Genomic DNA, 25,231 nt, shown 5'->3' with positions numbered 1-25,231 from the left:
CCCCTCCCCCATTGAGCACTAATGGAGGAAATACCTTAAAGCTGGATCTCATGAAGGCATTTTCTCGACTGAGGCTTTTTCTTGTCTGATGACTCTTTTTTTTTTTTTTAAGATTTATTTCTTTATTATATGTAAGTACACTGTAGCTGTCTTCAGACACTCCAGAAGAGGGAGTCAGATCTCGTTACGGATGGTTGTGAGCCACCATGTGGTTGCTGGGATTTGAACTCTGGACCTTCGGAAGAGCAGTCGGGTGCTCTTACCCACTGAGCCATCTCACCAGCCCCGTCTGATGACTCTTAACATGTGTCAGGTTGGCACACAAAACCAGCCAGTACATCTGGGGAAGTGGCTCAGGAGTGAGGTATTTGCTATGCAACCATGAGGGCCTGAGTTCATTTCCTATCACTCAATTTAAAACACAGATGGGATGTGTCTAACCTGGCTGGAAATGGAGATGGGGATTCCAGGGCTCCCTAGCCAGTCAGTGTAGCCAAATGGTGAGCTCCGGGTTCAGTGAGAATCTGTCTCAAAAGGTAAGATGAAAGGGCCTGGAGAGGTGCCTCTGCAGCTAATAGCACTTGCTCCTAGTGCAGAGGACCTGCATTTGGCTCCCAGCACCCACATGGTGACTCACAACCTTCTGTGACACCAAGTGTAGTGTCTCTAGTGCTCTCTTCTGCCCCTACCTCACAGCACTGCATGAATGTGGTGTACCTGCTACATGAGCAAGCAAACATTTGTACACTTCAAAACAATAAAATTTTAAAAACAGAAGGTAGAAGAGTGAGGAAGAAGACATTCTGACACCACTCTCTGGACTCTACCTGTGCCCAACACAGTTAAGTGTTCCTCCTACATGTACATATGTGCATACACACACACACACACACACAAGGGCCTGCACTATGGCAGTGAATAGAGAGGTTTGGCCAATGAAGAGCCAGAACCCTATGGTCCTCCACAAGCCTGAGGATGAGGTGTGCTGGTCAGGTGCATAGTCTCGGATCCTGATCGTCTTGTCTGGGGTGAGCCATTTAGACATCTGGACTCCATGGCTGCTTGTTTCCCTGCCACAGACCCGGGAAGGCTGTTCTGCCTTCACAGACCAGATGACTTTTTTTCAGCTCTTGAACATGTCAAACTACAAGGAGAAGTTCTCCACCCTGCTGTGGCTAGAGGAGATCCATGCAGAAATCGAGCTGAAGGAGTACAACATGAGCAGAGTTGTCCTCAAGAGGAAGGGGGATCTGCTGGTTCTGGAGGTCCCCGGGCTCGCGGAGAGCCGGCCTTCCCTCTACGCAGGTGCGATCTCAGATCTCACTGTGGATTATAAAGATCACAGTGAAGAACTGGATATACACTTGGATTACCCCATTTCTGTCCTTTGAAGCAACATCTACTTAAATGGGAATGATCCAGGGTATATACTATCCATGTTTCTCTGTTATATATTATCATTAAGCAGCAAATACCAGAAATGTTATAGTTTATTATACTTCATTAAGACTTGATTTCATAATAAAATGGGAAATGATTTTATGTTTGACACATGGTAATTTTTTTTAACCTAGGTGACAAACTGATTTTAAAATCTCAAGAGTACAATGGACATGTCATTGAATATATCGGCTATGTCATGGAGGTGAGAGGACAATCCTCAGAGTGAAGGCAGACTGACCCATCCGCCTCTTAGGGGGGACGGACTCCAGTGGCTTTGTCTGCGTTGTGGGACATTTAAAGACATGGCAAATCTTAGAGTAATCTTTGCTGTGTAAAGGGAACTTCCTGTCTAAGAAAGTTTATAATTCTCATCTATATAAAACTACTCGTAGGCCACGTTTGTATTTAATCAGCGTTGGGCACTGTGTACATGATGAGGAAGAGCTAGGGAGTGCGAGCCTCAGGAGGAGGGGCGGGCGCTCTGAGTGAGTGTGGTGCTGAGGCTTTTTAGTGGACGCTACATGTTCCATAAATCAGGTGCTCAGGCGCTACACCCTCCATCTCAGCGTGGCTTCCCTTGGTTCTGCCATCAGTTTTCGGTCTAGAACATGGGGTAGGATACTCAGGCTGGTGCAGAAGCTGGACTCAGTAGGCCTGGATGGTTTAGTTGGTGGAGAAGCCGCATCTGAAACAAGTAGTTCTCACGCCGCGGTCAACTCTGACACCTTCCAATCAGCAGGGATGGGCCAGTATAGTCTCTTGGTCCTGGAAAATTGTGCCCTACTAGGAGAGCCAATTTGTAGAGTTTGGGGAGAGAAGACTCATTTGAGCCCTTGCTGAGAGCTACCCACTAAACAGCTGCCTCCCCTCACAGAGGATCTTCCTGCCAAGCATGCACTAGATTTCTTAATTAGGTTTCTATTGTGATAAAACACCATATCCAAAAGCAACGTAAGGAAGAAATGATTTAATTGACTTAGAGTTACAGTTTATCATTAGAAGAAACCAAAGTGTGAACCTTCAAGGCAGGGACCTGGAGGCAGGAAATGAGGCAGAAGCCATGGAGGAGTGCAGCTTATTGACTCGTGTCTCATGGCTTGCTCAGCCTGATATCTTACTTCAAGCAGACGACCTACTAAGGGTTAGCACCATCTACAATGGGCTGGGCCTTCCCAGATCAGTCAATAACTTGACAGTGAGGTGTTTTCTCAGTTGAGGTTTGCTCTTCTCAAATGACATCTTGTGACAGATTGACATAAAAATAACTAGGATTCTAGGGAACACACAGCCTTCGAGGCCTTCCCAGTACCCCTCTTGACTTTACTCCTGAGTCGTCTGTGCTTCTTTAAAGCTGTGTAAGGCTTAAGTTGCCTTGTGCCTGCTTAGGTGTGTCTTTCCATTTCTCATTTGCAGCTTTCTCAGAGAAAAGGTCCAGTCAGTCTACAGGCTGGTGAGGGCCATGGCTGTGGGTCTCAGCAGCTTGGCTTCCGTGTGCTTAGTGACCCGAGGTTGTGGACTCCCTTTCAGCTTTGTAATCTCTGGGTAACCCAGCAGCCTCTGCTGGGCGGCCTCCTCGGGCCGGGCCTCGGCAGCCACAGCTTCAGCTACTCCCTGCCTGACGATGGTTGGGTTTGCTGCTCTGCTTCTCCTCCCACTGTCGTCAGGTTTCCTTCTTTGCTACGCAGAAGAAAGTATGAGCTGTTATTTTATGCAGGCTCTACTTTACTTATTCCCAGTACTGCTCAAAAGGGAAGGCCTGGTGTGGCACGTGGATGACGTGGAGTGTGCGGCAGGTTGTCAGTGTACGTGTCACAGGAGTATTGCTGATGTGAATGGAGACATCCTCCTGTTTGTATAGCTTAAGGATATGTAAGATACCAAACTTTGAAACAATATTTTCATGTTGTATTGTCAAATACAGATGCAAGATTGTCCCAGGAAGGCCAGTCCACTTTGTAGAAGTTGAATCCCTCACTTACATTTTTATTTTAGATTCATGAAGAAGATGTAACTCTTAAACTTAATCCAGGATTTGAACAAATGTATAATTTTGAACCTATGGATGTGGAGTTTACATACAATCGGTAAGGTTTCAGTGAGTTTGATACAAATGTCTTTCATTCTCCCAGATGGTCTGTCCTGAGTAACTCAGTTGAAGTCTCCATGAGCATGGAAGAGATGACATATTAGCCATGCTGTACTCTGTAGATGATCCATGTGTTAGGTCCCAATCCCCCAGAAAACACACTGCCACTGCCTATCTCCCAAAATGACAGTCTGACCAGCTCAGACTAGATGCTGACAGGGAGAATGGAAGGATTGCTCAGCCTTCCTCGGGAACCAGCAAGAGCCACTTCCTTTCCTCCCCTGGCAAATGGGGCATCTGGCTCTTTATTGGCATATTTCTGTGGTGCATATCAAAGCCACTGTGCTCTTCTGGCCTGCAAGTCCCCACACTAGCCTCTGGGTTGAGAGATTCCTGGCAGTCACCATTGTGCTACTCTCTCTGTCCCTGAGAGAGAACCATGTAGCAGTCTCATTCATGATGAACCTCTTCCTACCCATGGAGAAGTCCATCTTAGTGGGTTCAGTGCACCCTCACAACTGGTGCCAAAACCTGGGAGAACCATGGGCCCCTTTCCAAAGGTCCAGCCCCTGCTAACTGAATCGCTGTTTATGAGTACTTGAGTGTTGGCCTTTCTCTTGGGGGAGAGTAAGGAACGCTGGTACTGTTAGGATATTGTCATCTAGCCCTTGAAAGCATGGAACTCTCCATTTGTTTACATCTTTCTGGAGTTTCTTTTATCAATATGCACTTTTCAGTTGTAGCTTTTGCATATTTGTGGCAGATTTGTTCCTTGTTTTGTTTTTGTTTTTGTCTTTTGAGACATGGTTTCTCTGTGTAGCTCTGGCTATCTTGAAACTCACTCTAGATCAGCCTGGCTTGAATTTGGAGATTGTACCTTGTCTCCTGAGTACTGAGATTAAAGCACTGGATATTTTTATTTCTTGAGTCAAGTTCTCACTATATAGCCTTGTCTGGCCTGGAACTCAACAGTGTAGGCCAGGCAGCCCTCAAACTCCCAGAGATTCACCTGTGTCTTCCTCCTGGGTGTTAGGATTATAGCTGTGCACCGCTACTCCTGACCCTGGTTTTTGTTTTTGTTTTTGTTTTTGTTTTGGGGGTGCTTTCTTTTTAATTTTTTAGTTTAATACTATTGTAAATAGTATTAACTTTAATTTCCAATAGCTTGCTCTCAGTATGCCCTCTCAGCAAGGAATCCAAGGTGTAAACTCAGCTTTGCCTATGAGATGAATGGTACTTAGTCATGCTGTGGTTCCTTTTTATGTTTGTTAGGTCTGGCTTGCAAAATGTATTCATTTTTATACTTATAAGATGCATTAGTCTACACTAAACCCCCTACATACACTGTATATTCTGGCAAACTCTGTGTAGAATGAGCACCATTTCGTCCTGAGATATTTGGTAGAGTTCCCTCTGAAGCCTTTCAGATCTGGAGTTTTCTTTGTAGGACACTTTTGAGTTTTGTATTACATTGTTCTACTAAAATAAAGTATCCTTTAGATTTAGTATTAGGTTCTTTTTATGTGCACACATGTGTATGTGTACATGTGTGCACACATGCATATGAGCATGTATGTTATATGTTGGGTTGTGTGGCACACGGTGCACATGGAGGTCAGAAAAGATGTTGTGAAGTCAGTTGTCTTCTTCAGTCTTTACTTGGTTTGGGAATTAAATTCAGATCGTCAGATGTGGTGGCAAGTGGCTTTACCCCCTGAGCCATCTTCCTGGCCTGGTTAGCCACCATTTGGTGCTAGAAATCTAACTTTGATCCTCTGTAAGATGAGCCATCTTTCCAGTCCTAAAAGTTTGTATTTTAATGACCTTATCTAAGACTCTGGTTCTGGCTTCACTGGTGTGGTCTTCTCTGCTGTTCTTCGGTTCCATTGAGCTTTGCTCTGATCTTGTATTATTTCCTTTTTTGTATTTACTTCCAGCTCCATCTGCTTCTCCTTCAGTTTTTCATGTTATAGGTGAAGAACATACGTTGAAGGCCTTCCTTCTTCTGCCTCACGTGTTCAGTGCTGTGTGGATATTGCCCTGAGTTACTTGGCCACTCTATTTCAGTTGCTGGTCATTTAGTCCCCAGTGACATAATAAAGATTGTTTTCTAAAGATTGTGTGTGTATTCATGTGAGGGTGTGGGTGTGCAGGCAAATGTGTGCAAAGGACAGAGGATGGCAACCATGTTTCCTGGAGTGGAGGTACAGGTTGTAACTTGGATGCTAGAATCTGAAGTCTAGTCCTCTACAAGAGCAGAGAATACTCTAAACAGCTGAACCATGTCTCCAGCCCCAAGATTCTTTTTATGTTGTACTAAGATGCTAAAACAGACAGTTGACATCTTTGCAGTCGTCCTCTTGAATACTAGTTCAAACCTGGGAAGTTGGTTCTGATGACCCTTTCTTTCTCATTTCTGCCCTCCTTTGGAAGCCTGTTTATTCTCCTGTACCACCCCCCCCAACACACACACACACACACACACGTATGATTCCTACTTAATTTTTTCTCACTTTCTAACTCTCTGTTAGAGTCAATTTGGCCAAATCCTGGGATTACTGTCCCACCACTTATCTCTCTTTCTATGGAGTTTATCGTTCCAAGCAATTATGTTGCAGAACAGAGAAAAGCAGGGCTTATACGGGTTCAGTGGGCCTTACAATACCAGAGCATGTACACAGTCCCAGGCGTGGATCCTAACAGTGGTCTAAGCATCCACCCTATACCCTGTAACAGTTGAGAATGGTCAGGTGCCTATCTATGTTGTATCCCACCCTGAGTTTTCAAGAAATCTGTTATATGTCTCTAAAAAGGCATGAGTCAGCTTCTGTGCTTTGCTGGTTGGAGCCGCTGCTTTTGTGCTTTGGAGAGTTAGTGATCTTGTTTTACTGAAAAGTGGGTTTTATCCTTTGTTATTTATTCTTTGTTATTACTTTCAAATAAATGAAACCTTACAGGAAACCTATTTTTCTTTTTACACAGTACTATTAATAGCTTTCTTACTCTTCTAGAAAGGATGGCACCTGCTACCCTCATAGCTGAGTTGTCTACAAATTTCCTAACTACCTGGTGTGTTGTGTAGATACAGGTAGCTAAAGCTCCATTTGGCCCTTCACTTTCCCTTAACATAGGAGCCTTTATGACCCTGTCACGAATGGCCTTTGACATGGCCCTTTATTTACAAGCCTTTGTTAAGGTTGTGTTAGTGTGTGATTGCTGAAAGTTAGTAATCTTGTCTGATTTCTGTTGCTCTGACAGAGACCACAAACTGGATAATTTATAATGAAATTATCTCACTTATTCTCACAGTTGTGAGGGCTTTGCAGCTTTGGTGAGGGCCGTCCAGCTACATTGTAACATGACAAGGGAGTAACAAAGCTATTCCCCCAACCTAATCATCTCTTAAAGGGCACATATCCCAGAGCCACCACAGAGGTGGTTGACACACCATATAGCACCAGCACATTTGCCAAATCTCATCTAAGTTTTGGAGTTTGGAAGGAACATTCACATCATAACATTTATAATCAAGTGTTTGTAAATTCTAAACTTACAAAGTTCATTATTTTATGTTTTCTTTCTGGCAGGACCACAAGCAGACGGTGTCATTATGCACTTGAGCAGGTCATCCATTTGGGTGTAAAAGGTAGTATTGTGTGACATTGGTAGCATTGAATTCTCCTAGCGCACTTACAGAGTTCATGAAATTTGTTGTGCAAAATAGTCTCTTCAGTTCTTGGGTCATTGTAAGAGTTAAGGTTATGTGGCAGCTCATGTATTTACCTTCCTGCTGGGTAGTTTCCTCGCCGCCCCCACCCCACCCCCACCCCCACCCCACCCCCTCACAGAAATAATTTATGGCTAGTTGCAAAGTCTATGCAATAATACTTAATATTAAAGCTAGGAAAGGAGAAATCTCCACAGAACAGAATGGAATGTGAACTATTTCAGAACCAGCTATAGTATAGATATTTAGGTAGTGTTCATTCATACTTTAAAATAATATCTTTCACTTTTTCTTGTTTCAAAGTATTATTTCCAGAAGAAATCATTTTACAGTCTCCTCAGGTGACAGGGGATTGGAGCCTTGCACAGGACACCAAAAATGATGGCCAGTCCATCACCAACGTCACCAGAAATGACAGCCAGTCCATCACCAACGTCACCAGAAATGACGGCCAGTCCATCACCAACGTCACCAGAAATGACGGCCAGTCCATCACCAACGTCACCAGAAATGACAGCCAGTCCATCACCAACATCACCAGAAATGACGGCCAGTCCATCACCAACGTCACCAGAAATGACGGCCAGTCCATCACCAACGTCACCAGAAATGATGGCCAGTCCATCACCAACATCACCAGAAATGACAGCCAGTCCATCACCAACGTCAACAGAAATGACAGCCAGCCCATCACCAAGGTAACCAGAAATGACAGCCAGTCCATCAGCAACGTAGTGCTCTGATGACTTTAATACATTTAGATAAAATAACATGAACTTCTCACTTGATTTGACTTTTAGGAGGAATGTTACTCACAAATAGTCTAAATTTCAGTTAAAATAAAACTAAAAGAGCTAGATGTGGTAGTTTACACCTTTAATCCCAGCACTCGGGAGGCAGAGGCTGTTGAATCTCTGTGAGTTTGAGGCCAGCCTGGTCTACAAAGTCAGTTCTAGGACAGCCAGGGCTACAATGACAAACCCTTTCTTGAGGAAAAAAGTGGTGGGTGTGGGGCTGCTGGAGTGATGGATGGATCATGTGTTAAGAGTACTTGCTACTCTTCAGGAATGCCCAGATTTGACTCTCGGCACTTATGTGGCAGCTAACAGCTGCCTGTAACTCCAGTGCCAAAGGATATGGCACCATTGCTGTCCTTGAAATGCACTGTATACACATGGTACATAGGCATAAAAATAATAAAAGTCATAAGCTGTATTTAGTTTAAATATGTATATAGTTATATATAGACTAGAATGCTATAATACATTTAAACAATGAAAAATTAAGATACAGTAAGGTATGGTCTTACTGAATTATATTAAAATAATGTGAATTTAGTTGGTACACTTCTTTAATCCCAGCACTTAGGAGTCAGAAACAGGAGGCTCTTTGTGAGTTTGAGGCCATTGTGATATATAGATCAAATCACTCAGGGCTAGTTAGTATGACCCTGTGTGAAAAAAAAAAATCTTTGCACTCTTTTGTATTCACTGGAGTAGGGGGATACCGTCATGTGCTTGTGTCTTCACAGAAAATGTCTGGAAGGATGCACAGTCAGCAGAATGTTAGCATCTATAATCTGTCAGTGTCAGAGAGACACTTGATTTTTTACTTCTCTAATGCCGTCATTCTGTGACTGGAAACTCGGTGCCTATGTGTTGGAGGTCGCACTGGGCTCTTAGTGACTACAGCAGAGGTGGTTTTATTTATCATTGTGTTCCTAGTGACATGAACAATGATCCATGCCAGCTTGGAGTTTGCAAACTGCTGTCGTGTGCTACTGAAATGTGATTTCATGAGAGTATCTTCAGTGTGTGATAATATACAACTTCAAATTACATGTAATGTTTAGAAACTTTCACTATTCTATAAGTATAGAATGCAAGAGCTAGGGTTCTTGTTGCTTGGAATCTCTGATTGATTTATTGTAAAGTGTTTTAGTATAAGTGTTAGTTACACATATTAATGGATCTCATTATGGCACATATACATATACATAATAGATTCTGAGCACAGTCACACCTCATCGCTCACCCTCCTCTCCTACTCCTTTATCCTTTTCCCAGTTAATCCCCTCTACTTCCATACCTATTGTTAGGGTTGCTTACAGGATCATGATTGAGAGTCTACTCACAGTAGTGTGAGCACCTTACCAGTTGCTATACCACTGAAGAAAACATAATCTCTCCCTCTCCCTCTCCCTCTCCCTCTCCCTCTCCCTCTCCCTCTCCCTCTCCCTCTCCCCCTCCCCTCCCCATCTCCTCCCCTCCCCCTCCCCCTCCCCTCAGCCCTTAGCTGTGCACAAATCATCTGGGAGTGGAGTCTGTCCAGCTAGTCCTATGCAGGTACCACAGCTGCTTTGAGCTGGGAAGCGCAATGTCTTCTCATGCCCAGAAATGGAGTCCACGTGGGGTCACACTTTCCTCTGGCTCTTATATCCTTCCTGCTCCGTATTCTGTGACACTGTCTGAGCCTTGGAGGTGATGACACAGATGTCCCATGTATGGCTGGACATTGCACAGGGCAGATCTTCATTTATTCTCAGCAGTCTGACCAGTTATGAGTGTCTGTAGTCATCACTGACTACTGTTAACAGAAAATGAACTCTGACAAAGCTGATGACAACACTTACTGCAAGCATTAAACACAGTTACTTAGAAGCAAGGTCAAGGGAGATGATGGTTCCGTGGGTAAAGCACTGCTGTTCAACAGTGAGGACTTGAGTTCAAACCTTAGACAAGGGTGCACTTCCTCCAGCACTCCTACATAGTGAGAGTAGTATCAGGAGATTCCCTGGACCCTTGGAGGCCAGCCAGCCTGTAGTCCACATCAGTGAACAATAAAGCAGCCCTGTCTCAAAGTGTACCGTGGGGAATGACACCCAAGACTGTCCTCTGACCTACATATTGTGGTCAACAATGGCATGTGCACATTGGCACTCATGCAAACATGTACACACATTCATATATACACAACACACACACACAGAGTGAGTGAGTTGACAGACAGAAAAAGACAGAGCGAGAACAACAGAGGATGCCTACTCAGCCATAAACACTATAAATGAAAATTTAAATGTTATCCATTGAAAATCATCAGCAGTGTATTCCCTTCTAGACTTTTTATTTTGATCTGAAAATAGAAGTCTTCATTGAGCACAGATAACTTTGATCCATAAGCCTCTGAGTCCTTATCACCCTGCTCCTGCTTCGTTCTGTTGCCCGATTCCTGAGAAAGGGGACGGGAGGAGAGGAATGATAGGGCGGGTGGAGAGAAGCTCCTGCCCCTGGTGAGGGTTTCCTCGCTGACTGAGTGCTGTGCTCTGAAGTGCACAGTACTATTTCTAGCCAAGTTTCAAGTAAATCCTAGCATTCCATTGGTCAGTCAACCAAGATGGGCCTACGGGGCTGGAGAGACGGCTCAGGAGCTAAGAGCATCTTCCCAAAGACCCAGGTTGGACTCCCAGCACCCACATAGCCGCTAACAACTGTCTGTAGTTTCAGTTCCAGCAAAGCAGACTCCCTCTTCAGGCCTCCACGTGTACTATACACTCTGTGATACACAGGCATACGTGGAGGTAAAATGTTTATATAAAAATAAATATTTTTTAAAGATGAAAGTATATAAAATTTTTTTTTTAAAAAGGAAAGGATTAGAAATATAATTCCAGTGGAAGATAGACCTAGCATGCTGGAGGCCTGGAGTTCAGGCCCCAGCACTCTCTGCAAAACCTCCTACAAAATACATAAAGCAGCAGTTTGAGACACTGGGTATCAGCTAGACTAAGACTTAGAGCAAGTGAGGTGGACAGGGCTGTGTGTAACATAGCACTTAGAAAGCAGAGAACAGCCCAGGAGAGAGCCACTTAGTGTGCTGAGGAGAGGGCAGGTAGACTCCCAGCACTGACAGAGTTCCCTTGAGTTTCTACTCTCTGTCTATAAGCTTATGAGAAGATGGCCAAGGCTGGAAGGTAACACCTCCCAGTGTTGACGCAGTACTGCAACCAAAGAAGCCTAGCCATGGTCTCAGGACTGTGCTCATAGACTGACGGGCGGGCGGGCAAGAGCAAGCCTTAAAAGTTCCAGGCTGTTGATTTGTATCAGGTTGTTGTCAGTCACACAGTGAGTCTGAGGCTGGACTGGCCTGACAGCCTGTCTTGAAAAACAAAGCAATCATCCTGCTTCGGCCTCCTGGGTATCAAAATTCTAGGCTTGTGCCACTGTGCCTGGATGGCTGGGCTTCAAGTGTTGAAATCAAGGAAATAAAAATCAGAGGCCAGTTACTCCCAGAAAGTAAAAAGTGGCACATGAAAAGACAAGTGACCACACGGGTAGCCGTGACTATAGAACAACAGTGACAGCCATATAAAACCCTAAGTCCTGACAGAACACTGGAAGGAAGACGGGAACAACAGAAGTCTGGTCGGTGCGATGTGTGTCTTAAGGATGTAGACAAAGGGAAGAAGCAATCAGAGCTGGTAACATACGTGTTACATACGTGTTACATAAATGTCCTGAGGCCAGTAGCCGAGCACTTGCCTCTGCAAAGGTTGATGGGACACAGGCATGCTGGGGGGAGGAAGCAGTAACTGCTTCTAGGTCTTTTCATACTCTCGACATCTTTTTTTTTTTTTCTTCGAGACAGGATTTCTCTATATAGCCCTGGCTGTCCTGGAACTCACTCTGTAGACCAGGCTGGCCTCGAACTCAGAAATCTGCCTGCCCCTGCCCCCAAGTGCTGGGATTAAAGGCCGACCACGCCCGGCTTCTCAACTTCTTAATCACTGTGTGTGTGTTTGTATGTTTGTTTGGCTCTCAGTTTATAAATTTAATCATTACTTAAGAATGTTAGAAACACTAAGTTCTCTTTCTGAAATGAGTGACACACACAGACTCAGAATAGCTTTGGATGGCCTCACGTGCTTGTCATTTGCATCTCAGAAAAGGAGGAGCCGAGAGAAAGTGTACAGGAGCTTACTGGGACCATGTGTGCTGTGCATACCTGTAACCTTAGCCCAGGCTACACAGCAAGATTATAAAAATCCCATGGTGTCTTGAAAAAATGGATAAAATGCTAAACCATAAGCTGGATTGGGGACAGAATACAAATACAAATATCAAGAATGGTAAATGTGACTCTTGAGTCCACAGCACTGTCCAGAGGGCAAGGGCATATTCTTGTGATAATTAATTTTACATGTTACCTTAACTGGGCCAGAGTGCCCAGAAGCTCTGTGAGCCTTATTCTGGGTGTATCTCATCTTGTGGGCAAGACTGACATTTGTAAGTTGATAAAGCAGACTGCCCTCTCTGGTGGGCAGATGGCAGCCAGTCAGATGAAGCCTGAACAGAATAAGAGGCTGACAGACCCTCCAACTTCCCAGCCGCCCCCCCCCCTCTGTAGTAAAAGGGTTCTCCTGCCATCAGACTCAAACTGGATCATGGCTGTTCTTGAGCCTTGCTTGAGACTAGCAGCCATCTTGCTGAAACTCGCATCTGTAGCAGCAAGCCTCCTGGTCCGCATTCCTTAGCCTTGGTCTAGAGCATCATCCTGTCCGTCTGTCTGTCTGCCCTCCTGGTCTTTAGCTTGCTGACTCAGGTTTTAGGACTCCTTTGAGGAAATTGTAACACAGTTGCCTCTCTGCAGCCCGTGTGGTAGTTGTTACTGTTTGGTTTTAGCTTTTGATGTGAGTTTTAGGAATTGAACTCAGTTTTCCATGCCTACATGGGAAGTATTTCGCCAACTGAACTATCTCCCCATCACAAATCTGTAAATCTGTGCTTTCAAAGCAATCTTGACATCCCAACTAATTTTATTATTGTTTTCAATTTATCTGAGTCGTCCTAACATGTAAATTTAAAAAATCTGATTAAAGATTTCATACACACATGAAATACATATTATAATGTGTATGTGTAAAAGGCCACAGATACCTATGAAAAAGAATACTTACCCATCCTTACAGTAAAGTGGACTGCTAGACTGTGGTCAGACAAATACAATTACAGGGCCAAGCAAGTGGACCAAAGCCACACCACTTGTCCTCTACAGCACCAATATCACAGGAATGGGGAGAAACACTGGGAAAGCCAGTGCTTGCATAGGCTTTGAACATGATTGACAGGCAGTGCTGGTTCTCCGTGTTCTCAGGAAGGTGTGGAGATGCTGTGTAGCAGAGGTCTCAGTGCCGATGGGAGAGGGCTTCCCAAGGCTGTCTGCCAGAGCTAAGCTCTAGACTGTGTTGTCAGCCTTCCCTGCTTAGGCCAGTCTTGGAAGAGGTGGGATGTATATTAATCAAATAAAACTTATCCTCTTTGTTTCAATTTTATCATGACAAAACTCATTTTTATATTTCAAAGAGCTGAGAGAGAAACATAAACTTTTGGGCAGGTTTTTGTTGACTGTCTTGAGTTTGAATTATGTTTCAAGAGGTAGACTTGACTTGTTCAAAGAATTGTTAAATGTGACAGCAGAATGTTGTTGGTAGGTGTGCATGCTACTCTTTAAGCTTTTGAACACGAAGCTGATGCTGTAACTGCTTTGTTCATGATCATTTCCAGAACAAGAAAACAGTGAAGGACCAAACTAAACACACAACAAAGGAAAGGCACATGGGCACCACGGACCAGCCAGAGAAGGCTTCCTTCACTGCAGAGACTAGTGAGTTGGGTACTTGTGTATAATGGGCTCAGACAAGAAGAGTGGAGAAACCTGTATTTGACAGGAGGTGCCTTGAGAAGTCTACTGTGGGTGGTGAGACAGTGGTGACAGGCACACTGTCCACAGGGAAGGATAGGGACTCATCTGCTTGGTCCCGAGGGATGTCTTGATGGTTTAGATTAGATACTTTAGAAAACACTTAAGATTGTGTATTCTTGTTATGTATGCTCTTACATTGTTGTATACTTTGTATATTTTAGTCAGAGTCTTGCAAACACACCTAAGCTGGTCTTAAATTCATGGACTCAAGTGATACCTCACATAGCCTCAGTAGCAAGAACTATAGGCAGAGGTCAGCACACGTGACGGGCACCAACACCTTTAACTGACAAACACAAACATCAAGTAAACATTTTAAAAGGTGTTCAATGTCCTTATCCATCAGAAAAATACAGATTAAAACTATTCAAAATTCTATCTCACCCCAGTCAGAGAGGCTACCATCAAGAAGGCAGGCAAACAGTGCTGATGGAGAACCCATATTTACTGCTAGCAATCTATCCCCAAAGTTTCACAAATAAAAACTAAAAGTAGGGCTGGAGAGATGGCTCAGTTATCCAGAGGACCCATGTTCAGTTCCTAGTACCCACAACCATCTGCAACTTTACTTCCAGTGGACCTGACACCTTCTTCTGGCCTCTGTGGGCACTGCATACATGTGGTACATAGACATACATGCAGGCAAACACTCACACATATAAAATAGATCCTTTTCAAAAAAACTAAGAGGAAATAGTATATTGTCCAGCTATACTACTGGATATTTACCCCCAAGAAATCTACGTCAATATACAAGAGATACTTGCAGATCCATGCTTACTGTTAAACTAAACATAGTTGCTAAAAGGTGGCACCAGCCCAGATGTCCGTCAGCAGACGAATGGATAAAGTGTAATACACATACGCAGTGGAATTGTATTAAGCCAAAGAAAGTACCTACCTGGCAGGGGCGATACCATGATCACAAAGATGGTTTTCCCAGGGTGAGGCTTATCCATTGCACTCCAGATGTGCTGACCCCTGCGATTTCCCCAAATGTGGGAAACTGCATAATTTGTGGTAGTGGAGGACTGCATTCACACTCTCCCCTTTTAGAAAAAAGAAAGAGGAAAATGAAATTGTGGCCCTTTTCAGGAAAATTATAGAATGAAAATGATTGTTTCCTAAGCTTGGGAAGACAAGTACCAAGTGCTCTTCCCTCACATACAGATCTTAAATTTTAAATATGAAACGTGTGTGTGTGGGTATATATGGCATAAAGATAGAAAAGGGTACTTACTATGAGAAGAGATGAGGGGGCATCGGGAGAAAGAAAAGCCAATTAGAGAAAGCAGAATGTGGGGGGAGGGGAGGGGAGGAGAAGAAGGGAGCAGCAGAAGTGTAAGGGGTGGGGACTGGGCTGGGAAAAGTCAGCCAAGACCAAGTGCGCATGAAGGTGCTACCATGAAACTTCTGTTTTGTATGCTGTATTTTAGAACAAATTTAAATCACCAGCAAAAAAAGTTTTTGAAACCTTGTATGGGGGCGGGGGAGCTGGAGAGATGGTTCAGCAGTTAAGAGCACTGGCTGCTCTTCCAGAGATCCTGAGCTCAATTCCCAGCAATCACATGATGGCTCACAACCATCTGTAATGAGATCTGATGCCCTCCTCTGGTGTGTCTGAAGACAGCGACAGTGTATGTATAAATAAATAAATAAATAAATAAATAAATAAATAAATAAATAACCCACCCAGCCTGTGTGTAATATTTTCGGTGGTGCTGGAGCTATAAATGCCTTTCCCTCTATTAGATGATGCTGGGGCTATAAGTGCCTTTCCCTCTATTAGAAAGCTGAGTTACTTTGCCCGACTTTGCCTCAAAAACCACTGTCAGATGTTTCTGGAACATGTTCTCCTGTCACACTGAAAGTTGTTGGCATGGTCAGGTTCTGTTTGACCTTTCTGACATCTCGTGAAGCGCCGTGCCAAGCTCTGTGCCTCTGACTAGGCTGTCTTTCCACTTGAAATGCAGTGGATGAAATCCAGATCCCGAAACCACGAGAGTTCTTCAACCCGGTGCTCAATGAAAACCAAAAGCTGGCCGTGAGGAGGATCCTGAGTGGCGACTGCCGGCCTCTCCCGTATATCCTTTTTGGACCTCCGGGAACTGGAAAGACTGTGACAATAATCGAGGCTGTTTTGCAGGTGAGGAGGGTGGTGCTGGTTGCTGTGGGTCTGTGCTGTGCTTAAGTGCTTGTGTCTGGAAAAATATCAGTTTAAACTTCAGAGACGTTAGTAGAGAACTTGAGAAAGATTTAGCATATAACATTGTCTATTTCTGTACTAGGATTTTAAGTTTCTAAGTGTAAGAAGAGCTTCATTCCTAGAATAGTAAACCTTTGATTCTGTTGAGAGGCTTTACTGCAGAAGCTGCCTGGACAGGGCCTGAAGCCACCGCTCTGCAGCAGCTGTCGGCATCTCCTTCTATAGTTGCCACTAAATCTATGAAAACCCTGGCTATAGTGCTACAGTGTCATTCTGCACCAGCAAGCACACCATGAGTGTTTTGTGCTATACTGCAAGCCGGGCTTGGGATATTGGTGTTGTCTGTGGAGGTGTGGACGGTTATGGGTAGTGGATCTGGGATATAGCACATACAAGGCTTTGGATAGCCCTGCATTCTCTCTTTATCTGTGTGTATGTGTGGGAAGAGGGTATGGAACCTTCCATGTCTCATCTGTGGGTAGTGAGGTGGAGTGGTCACTTTGACATTGTAGGGATACTCAGAGATTATCATCAAACCTGGCCCACCCCTCATTCCCAATCAAGGAGTCAGTACATTAGACATAGCCTCAGGGTTTCCACTCTCTGGCAATAATGGTTAAGATTCCTGGTCTCTAATTTCTTAATGAAGGTACATTATGCTTTGCCGGACAGTCGGATTTTGGTCTGCGCTCCTTCCAACAGTGCTGCTGACCTTGTGTGTTTGCGACTTCATGAGAGCAAGGTGCTGAAGCCAGCTGCCATGGTCCGGGTGAATGCCACCTGCAGATTTGAAGAGGTGAGCCCCAGGCATGGGGTGGGCACCGGGAATCCTTCCATGGAGAGTACCAAGTGGGCAGGTTTGAGCAGGAGGCAATAGCTGGGCAGACACCAAATAATCATAAAAGTTGTAGGGAAAAATAGCTCTGTATTGTGATACAACTCAACTACACAGTGGGCTCTTATTCTTGAATATTTTATTATAATTCTCACCCTCTCTCTGAATTAACAATACTTTTGTGGACATTCCAAGTTAAAGTTTGATGCTATGCTTTCATTTATTTCTTCAACTGTATTCCAGTTCCTTTTCAGTCCTGTTTTACTGATTTGATTACAGCTGTCTCTTTTGGAAAATTATAGAACCCTAGTTTGCTTTTGAATAAAATATTGCTCAAAAAAGAAGTTGTGACTAGAAAATATGTTAAGTATATTAAAATATATTAAGTATATTAAATACATTGAATTGTTTTCTGGGCAGCCGTAAAGGATAATATTATAGTATAGTGTAGTGTAGTGTAGTGTAGTCTTGCCCTCAGAGTCCGTAAAACATGGACCATTTTAATTTAAGTAATCATGAATGATTCATCATCACTGAGAAGTAGCAACAGAGCAGGACTACTTTGTAGAATTCCTCCCAGCCTTGCTTTTTGTCCACTTTAAGGAAATGCTTCTAACTCGAACCTCTTTGCCCCAGACCATTATTGATGCCATCAAACCGTATTGCAGAGATGGAGAGGATATCTGGAGAGCCTCACGCTTCAGGATAATAATCACTACATGTAGCAGTGCAGGACTGTTTTACCAAATAGGAGTGAGGTAAGCATCCGATGTTGTTTGAGGAACAGAGTCACCCAGACAGTTTGCATCCTCCCTCAGTTTCCTCAGAAGAAGCTGGCCAGATGGAGAGTGATTAGTGGTGGGAAGTGTCAGCCATTGTGTAGGAGTGACAGGGCAATGGGAGCATCTTTTCTGCATAAACAGGCTTACTGATGAGACCCAGGGCTCAGCAGTGGAATGGACAAGCAGTGGGCTGGCAGCATGTAAAGATGTGGTAAGAGAGCCCTGAGCATGCTTACACAGAGGAGGCCTCAGAGTTGGGGCCCGGCAGGCAACAATGATGGAGACACGAACTATAAGAAGAGGCCTAACTCCCAAGGCTAGATGTTCACTGACCGAATAGCTTAAAGGATCAGTGGAGGCAGACCCCTTAGGAAAGAGCTGGGTTCTGTGAAGTTAGTCCTGGGTGGGGCAGCTCAGGTGCCAGCTGGTGGCAGCTCCTCAAGAAGATGAAGCAGTGATGGTACTGGTGATTCAGGGGACGGTGAGGGTCTGAGGACCAGAGAGAGGTTCCCAGGGACATGTCCCAAGAGCAGAAAAGAAGCAGGAAAGAAGTGAGGAAGCTTCACACCAATACACTAGAAGTGAGCAGGGGAAGCTGCAAGCATGCTTGGTAAGCAGAGGAGACAGCACAGGGCAGGCAGAGGAAGGAGTGGAGGAGCAAGGGCCCCTGAGGGTGAGCCCCAACTTCTGAGGTCCTAGGACAGACAGCTTTGCAGCTTGGAGCAGAGTTGCTGCAGGGTGTATCTGTAAGGATGGCTGCTCAGGCCCACAGGGGCTTCCTTTTCTGGCTTGGGCTCTAGGCATCTGAGCAGGGAGGGCCACATACAGGTCGCAGATTATTTCATATTCTTTAGTTACCCATTTTATTTATTTTTAAAGTAGGAATATAATCGTTTTAACATTTTCATTTTATTTAGAATGTAAGTAAGTATAAATAAAGGTGAGAAGACACCTTGATGGACTTGGTTCCTTCCTTCCACCATGTAGGACCCAAGGATGGAATTTAGGTCCTCAGGCCTGGCACCTTACACTCTAATCCATCTTGCTGGCCCCACAATGCCATTTTATTTTGTATTAAATCGTTAATGAGACAGTCTACATTTTCTTAATCAGAGCAGCTACTGTAAGGTACTCAAGAGCTGCATGTGGCTAAGAGGCTGCTGGACTGGGAGGGTATAGGTCTAAGCCAGGCAAGGGATACAAGGTGCAGACCGCTAAGCTACAAGGAGGCTCTCAGGCTTTGTTCATACCCAGCCTCCCACTGTCCCGGGACCTTCATGTCCTTCAAAACAGTACACATCCTGCTGCCAGAACAGTAGCGCTGATAGGGATTCATAGGAGTATCCTTGTAGACCTGCAGCGGCTGTGACCCCTGGTCACGTGGTACCTGTACCCTTTAGTCTTGTCTTCCCTGGAGGGCTCCACTATGATATGAACACCCTGGAACAGAGCTTTGCCAGTGTGTGTTAGGAAGCAGTTGCTAAATATGATGGAATTACCATGAGACGTTTCTGTCTGTAGAGTTGGATACTTCACACACGTATTTGTGGACGAGGCAGGACAGGCAAGTGAGCCAGAATGCCTTATTCCTTTGGGACTGATTTCAGACATCAATGGCCAGGTAAGGCTTGTGTTCTTAAGTGTGTTTCTCTCTTACTGTTTTCTCCTGGTGACGGTCACAGCCTTAGAGTGGTCAAGTGAAAGTACTAGGACCCTGAGAATCTGGGGAGAAAGAGCCTGCTTGTTACTATTTACTCACGTGTGAGCAGAAGCTAAGAGCAATGGTAGCCATAGGGACACAGGGGACACAACCTCAGAGTCAACAGCTGAAGTGTTTGGGGTTCCCCCCCCCCATGGCAGAGAGGAGAGGGCCTGCCTCATGCCTTGCTAGGGTCTGACTGTCCTTCCCATTATGCTTCTTAGAGCTTCTCACTCAGACCCCCGGCCCCTCCAACTCTGTGTGTTCCTGGCAGATCCCCATCTGAGCTTCTCTGGTACTTTGTACAGTGGCGTGGATTACTATCTTAGAGAATGTTTCTCTCTGTACCCCAGCTGAGAGGTCACCTGGCATCCCTCCTTTCAGTCACTAGGCTCTATGAAACAAGTACTCTTTGGAGGGACTATGGAGTGAAGAGGGGCCGGTCTAATTAGAATACTAAAGAGAGTGGGCAGCACGTTGTCAGTGTGTGTAAGGCCTTCTGGGAAAAAGGCCAAGGGTAGTTTCCTAAGGTCAGGAACAGCAAAAAATTCCAGAACATGGGCTGTATCCCTGAGACTTTTGCTCCATTTAGAAATAGCTTGACTTCTGCCAGGAGTGATAAAAACCGGCAGTGACTGCTTAGTGGAGGAGCCTAAGTCTCAAGTCATCTCCTCTCCCACTTCTCTGTCTAGGCCATTGTCATTCCAGCTGTGTTTACTGTGTTTTCCCCGCCTCTGCTTATTCCACATAACCAGAATATACAGCCCCCCCCCAACCCCAGCCCCTGCACAGGCCTACCCCAAACATATTCAGAGACGCCTGCCTGTCCGTCTGCTCCCCACTAATCCAGCATCCTTGTATATGCTATAGATCGTGCTTGCTGGAGACCCCATGCAGCTCGGCCCAGTCATCAAGTCCAGGCTGGCCATGGCCTATGGGTTGCATGTGTCCATGTTGGAGAGGCTGATGTCCAGACCAGCGTACCTGAGAGACGAAAATGCCTTTGGCGCTTGCGGTGCATATAATCCATTGTTGGTGAGTTCTAGACTCTGCTTGTCACACAAACAGGAGAAGAGCAGAGATTTACCGGGGCAGACAGTGCTGAGGCCAGCACTGTCTAGGCTCTATGAAACAAGTACTCTTTGGAGGGACTACCTGCCACCCTGCTCTCACCCACCTCTCCTTGCCCATGAGTCATAAGACCTCTGCACAGGAGACCTCCACAAACCCCCACTCGCCCCTTGCTTTCCTCACCTTACGAAGCATGCTCAGCAGAGGGACCCACGGACATCTGGGCAGGAAGGTGAGCAGGACTCCCGGCTTCCTCCCTTACAGGCAGCTCCTGAGGCACTTCACCTGCTCTTCCTGTCCTGTAGGGGCTGCTGTTTGGATCAGAGGATGCCAGGCAGCTTCAGTGCAGATGCTGGGAGAGTGGGATAAAAGAAGTTAAATCTGCCTTACTCCATGAATGTAGGAAAGCAGGAGATAGCGCTTAACTTCATGTGAAGGGAGAGAAGGCCTGGCCCTGAGACCTGGGGGGACTGTTTCCTGTAGTCTGCTGCTCTAAGGTGCTCGTGTAGTTGAGCATAGCTTCTGGGCCTAAGTGAGAGCTCAGGGAAACCATCAGACTAGACCACTGCAAGGGTGGGACGGAACGCACGTAGGCCAGGATGACGTGCAGCACGGCGTCTGTTGGGTCAGAGAGGATGCCCAAAAACTGTGCGGCATAGGAGATAAATCCTCACCCATCTCCCATGCACTTTGAAACATAAAGTTTCTTTGTTGAAAAAGAAATGGCTTCCCAGTCTTTCCCTTGTTCTCTGTACTATTCTTAGCTGGTGTGACTCTTCACAGGGGGTCACGTTTTTCTTTTCGGAATAAAATATAATTATTGCCCTGGGGCTAGCAGGCATTTTGCCAGTACAATTGCTATTATATGTCAATTGCTCTAACAGAATTGCCTAGAGGACAACTGTCAGGTATTTTCAGGGTAAAGACTTTGTCTGGGCTCACCATTTGAGGAGATAATATGACGTGTCAGAGAAGGCATGGTGGCATGAGGCATCTGTCATGAGGAAGCAGAAAAAGGCATGAATGCTGGTGCCCATCTGGCTTCCTCCGTGTCCCTTTTTATTTAGTCCAGGACTTCCCCCATGAGTCTGTGTCACCCACAGTCAGGCGTCCCATCTTAATAAATCTCTTTAGAAACCTTCAACAGTCACCCAGAGCTGTGTTTCCTCGGTGATTCCAAGTTTTCTCAAGTTGACAGTGACATTTGACCATCACAGCCAGGAACAAGTGCGGAAGCTTGCTTGTATTGCACCAGCTTCCAAAGCAGTTAGAGGTGAACCGCATGTTCCTCATAATGGTGCTGTCCCCATAACCAAAGATATGCAGGGGCTGTTATAACAGCTCTTACTCTGCCTCCAGCACTAAGTCAGGGCTTCATTAAAAGGCATCCGTGCAGAGACACTCAACCGTCAGGACCAAGATGACTCATAGAAGAGGCCTTCATCCCTCTTTGAGGTTGAGAGTCATCTGAAACTTGTCCTGGCATCAGATTTCAAGTTAATAGTGAGAACCAGGCAGGAGCAGGAGGCTGCCCCATGAAGTCAGCATTAAGGTGGTTAGCTTTGCAAGGACAACAGGGGCATAATGTGGACAGGAACTGTATGACTTTGACTCTGTGAGCCTATGCATACCTCTTCTCCACAGGTCACAAAGCTTGTGAAGAACTACAGGTCCCACTCAGCTCTGCTGGCACTGCCCTCACGCCTGTTCTACCATAGGGAGCTTGAGGTCTGTGCTGATCCCAAAGTAGTGACTTCACTGCTGGGCTGGGAGAAGCTGCCCAGAAAAGGCTTCCCTCTCATCTTCCATGGAGTGAGGGTAAGTCTGCCGTGTCTACTGAGTACTTCTTGCATCAGGTGATAAAAGAAGGGAAAGGAAGAGGAGGCAGTTTGGCTCAGAGACCATCCTGTGTAATTGTCAATACTGTGTGCCCCTGTCTGTGCTACAGTATTAGCCAAGCATTCCCTAGGAACCTGGGGGTGGGGAAGACAGGTGCTGCTCTCTCAAGTGTAAGGCAGCAGGAAGGGGCTGCTGCTGAGCTCTCCCGTCAAAGATTCCATGCAGAAAGGACTTAGGAGTGGGTATTGTAGGCCAGCACCCTTTGACACTTACATTAGACAAATACTGGATTCCAAGAGGAGACCCAGGCCAGTATCTAAGCACTCAAAGTGTGGATTAGAAGTCTCAGGGGGGTGGGCTGGAGATGGCTCAGTGGTTAGGGATGTGTCTCACTCTTGCACACCTCAGTTAAATTCCCAACACTCCCATCAGGTGGCATACAAGCACCTGTAACTGCAGCCCTATATCTCATGCCCTTAGCCTCCGTGAGCATTTGCATTACCATACGCATACAAGCACACATAAGATGTAAGGCGCTAAGGTCTGGTGTCCCAACAGTGCTGGCCCCACTGTCAGAATCAGAATCTATTGAGAGCCCACAAGAACCAGTCAGCCAGGCACTGAACCCCAGATCCAGAAGTCGGGGATGACACAGCCAAGTCTCCTCCCTACAGGACCTTACAGAGTGGGGTGTAGATGCTTACAAGCTAAAGTAAATGCAGATATTCACTAAAAGCAGTTTGTATGATGAATTTGGTTGTCAGAACCAGAGATCAAGTTTTACATTCATCCTCCCAAAAGGAGAGGACTGTAGTTATGATCTAGAATTGGTGTCACACCCAGAAGGGAAGATAGTGTCTATTAGCCCTTTTCTCCCATAGCCTGGTCTTCCAAGAACAGTCCTGCCTCAGTTTCTCTCTAAATCTTTAGAAAAATAAGGTGTCTGGATCTGTTAGAAGTTCTTGAAGAAGTATGTGCTGGTGGCTCTGAAGCACCTCTCTAACTAAAGCCTGTTTGTCAGTGCTTAACCCGCCCTGCTGGGCGGTGCTTCCCCAGGAGGACCCTTCTCAGAAGCTTCCAGTACATCAGGAAAGACAAATGTCAGTTAGAGTGGAAGGGGTCTCTAGTGTGCCCAGCAATGAGCCTGTGAGGCATACCCAGTGCTCCTGTGCAGCAAAGGCGTAAAGCTCTGTTTGAGCACATGAAGGTGTAATCATAAACAAAGGTTCAAGGTCTTAGATGTCAGTTCTTCCCAAATTAACCTATATATTTAATATAGTCTCATTTTTAAAAAAATCACCATAGGTGCGTCACCTGTGACAGCAGTGGGACAGCGGTGTGCACACCTTTAATCCTAGCACTCATGACAGAGGCAGTCAGAGGCAGACATATTTCTGAGTTCAAGGACAGCCTGATCTACAGAATGAGTTTCAGGACAACCAGAGCTACACAAAAAAAGAAACCCTGACTTTAAAAACAAAAACAAAGCAAAACAAAAATCAGCACAGGCTTTTTATGACCGTTTTACTGCCAGTTCAAAATGTTTTATAAAAGAAAATGACTATAGCCCTAAATTCAATTTTTAATATTGCTAAAAAGACCCAGACAAGGAATCATTAGGTTGGTCTGTTACAGAGCATACGACAGAGTCAGAGGAAATGGACATCTCCAGGGTGTGTTCTGTGTTAAAAAATGCAGCATGAATAAGACCCTGGGTTCAGTCTTCAGTACCACATAGACAAAATGTGGAGGGTGGGTGTGTGTGCACGTGCATGTGTGCCTCTGTGTGTGCGTGTGTGTGTGTATGTGCATACATGTGTAGTTGACAATAAAGGTACAAGTTGGTGGAACATAGTCTAAAAATACCAGGGGATGTAGGGAGTTTTTTCACACAGGATTTTACTGTAGAGCCCATTTGTGGACTAGCCTGGCACTGAGCACACAGAGATCCACCTGCCTCTGCCTCCTGAGTGCTGGGAGTGAAGACTACCATGCACTACCATGTTCCATCTAATAGAGAGGATGTAGGAGTCACTGGGAAACTGATGGGAATATATATTTGATCGCCGGCGGCGGGCCTGGGAGACCAGGGCAACCTGGAAGTCGTGTACGGAGGTCAGGGAACACACATTCTGGGAGAGGGAGGCAGTGCCTGTGGACCAGGGCCTTTACTTGGCCCAGGTAAGATCTCACCAGTTTCTCATGGGCAGGGGTTTGGTTGTATTGTGTTTTGGTTTGCTTTGTTTGCCTTTTGAGACCGGGTCTCATGTGTACCAGGTTTGCCTTGAACTTGACATACAGCTCAGGATGACCTTCAGGTTGTGGTCCCATTCTTTGTGCCTCCAAGTCCTAAGTTTATATACGTGAAGCACCATACCTGGCTTATCCAGTGCTGGAGATCAAACCAAGAACTTCATGCATGTGTGGCAAGTGTTCTCCATACTGAGTCACATCCTCTGCCTTTGCCAGCCCAAACTGACCTTGAACTCAGTTTCCTTAGTGCTAGGAGTACATGTGGAAGCCCCACACCTGGCTTCTCTGGACACTTTAAACTGCTGGGTCTGCATCAGGCAGGCAGAGTTCCCAGAGATCATACAGCAGTAAGAGGTGGGCAGTCTTGCTTGTCTGTGTAGTCTGCAGTTGTGAGGGTCAGCAAGGCCAGCCACGCAGACTGCATCGAGCTGTGTCACTGGGGAGTAGCTGGATAGGATTATCTGGATAGACCACCGGAAGTGCTGAGAAGAAAATGAGACCTGGAAGCTGTGGAGGGCAGAGCCCCAATTC

At 45.5% G+C, this 25,231-nt stretch overlaps 1 protein-coding gene and 1 non-coding gene across 4 annotated transcripts in view; both read left to right on the top strand.

Moving 5' to 3' along the window:
• Mov10l1 (Mov10 like RNA helicase 1) overlaps window positions 1–25,231 on the top strand; it is a 62,912-nt gene that overhangs the window by 21,388 nt on the left and 16,293 nt on the right. For all 3 annotated transcript variants that reach the window (XM_021184120.3, XM_021184119.3, XM_085831484.1), the window contains exons 11-22: window positions 1,128–1,305; window positions 1,575–1,645; window positions 3,436–3,527; window positions 7,117–7,175; window positions 7,560–7,954; window positions 13,817–13,916; window positions 15,989–16,161; window positions 16,871–17,017; window positions 17,693–17,814; window positions 19,360–19,459; window positions 20,408–20,572; window positions 22,253–22,426. In XM_021184120.3, the coding sequence (XP_021039779.1) occupies window positions 1,128–1,305; window positions 1,575–1,645; window positions 3,436–3,527; window positions 7,117–7,175; window positions 7,560–7,954; window positions 13,817–13,916; window positions 15,989–16,161; window positions 16,871–17,017; window positions 17,693–17,814; window positions 19,360–19,459; window positions 20,408–20,572; window positions 22,253–22,426 (1,776 nt within the window). The remainder of the gene's footprint in view (window positions 1–1,127; window positions 1,306–1,574; window positions 1,646–3,435; window positions 3,528–7,116; window positions 7,176–7,559; window positions 7,955–13,816; window positions 13,917–15,988; window positions 16,162–16,870; window positions 17,018–17,692; window positions 17,815–19,359; window positions 19,460–20,407; window positions 20,573–22,252; window positions 22,427–25,231) is intronic.
• Window positions 14,909–15,067, top strand: LOC115029434 (U1 spliceosomal RNA). The gene has a single exon (XR_003835014.1). It is a non-coding gene; the product is annotated as a U1 spliceosomal RNA (small nuclear RNA).

The sequence above is a fragment of the Mus caroli genome, unplaced genomic scaffold, assembly GCF_978045245.1.
Source record: "Mus caroli unplaced genomic scaffold, Mus_caroli_1 scaffold_16, whole genome shotgun sequence".
Lineage (NCBI taxonomy): Eukaryota > Metazoa > Chordata > Mammalia > Rodentia > Muridae > Mus > Mus caroli.
The sequence above is the reverse complement of the archived record's forward strand: the minus strand, read 5'-3'. Positions and strand labels throughout refer to the sequence as shown.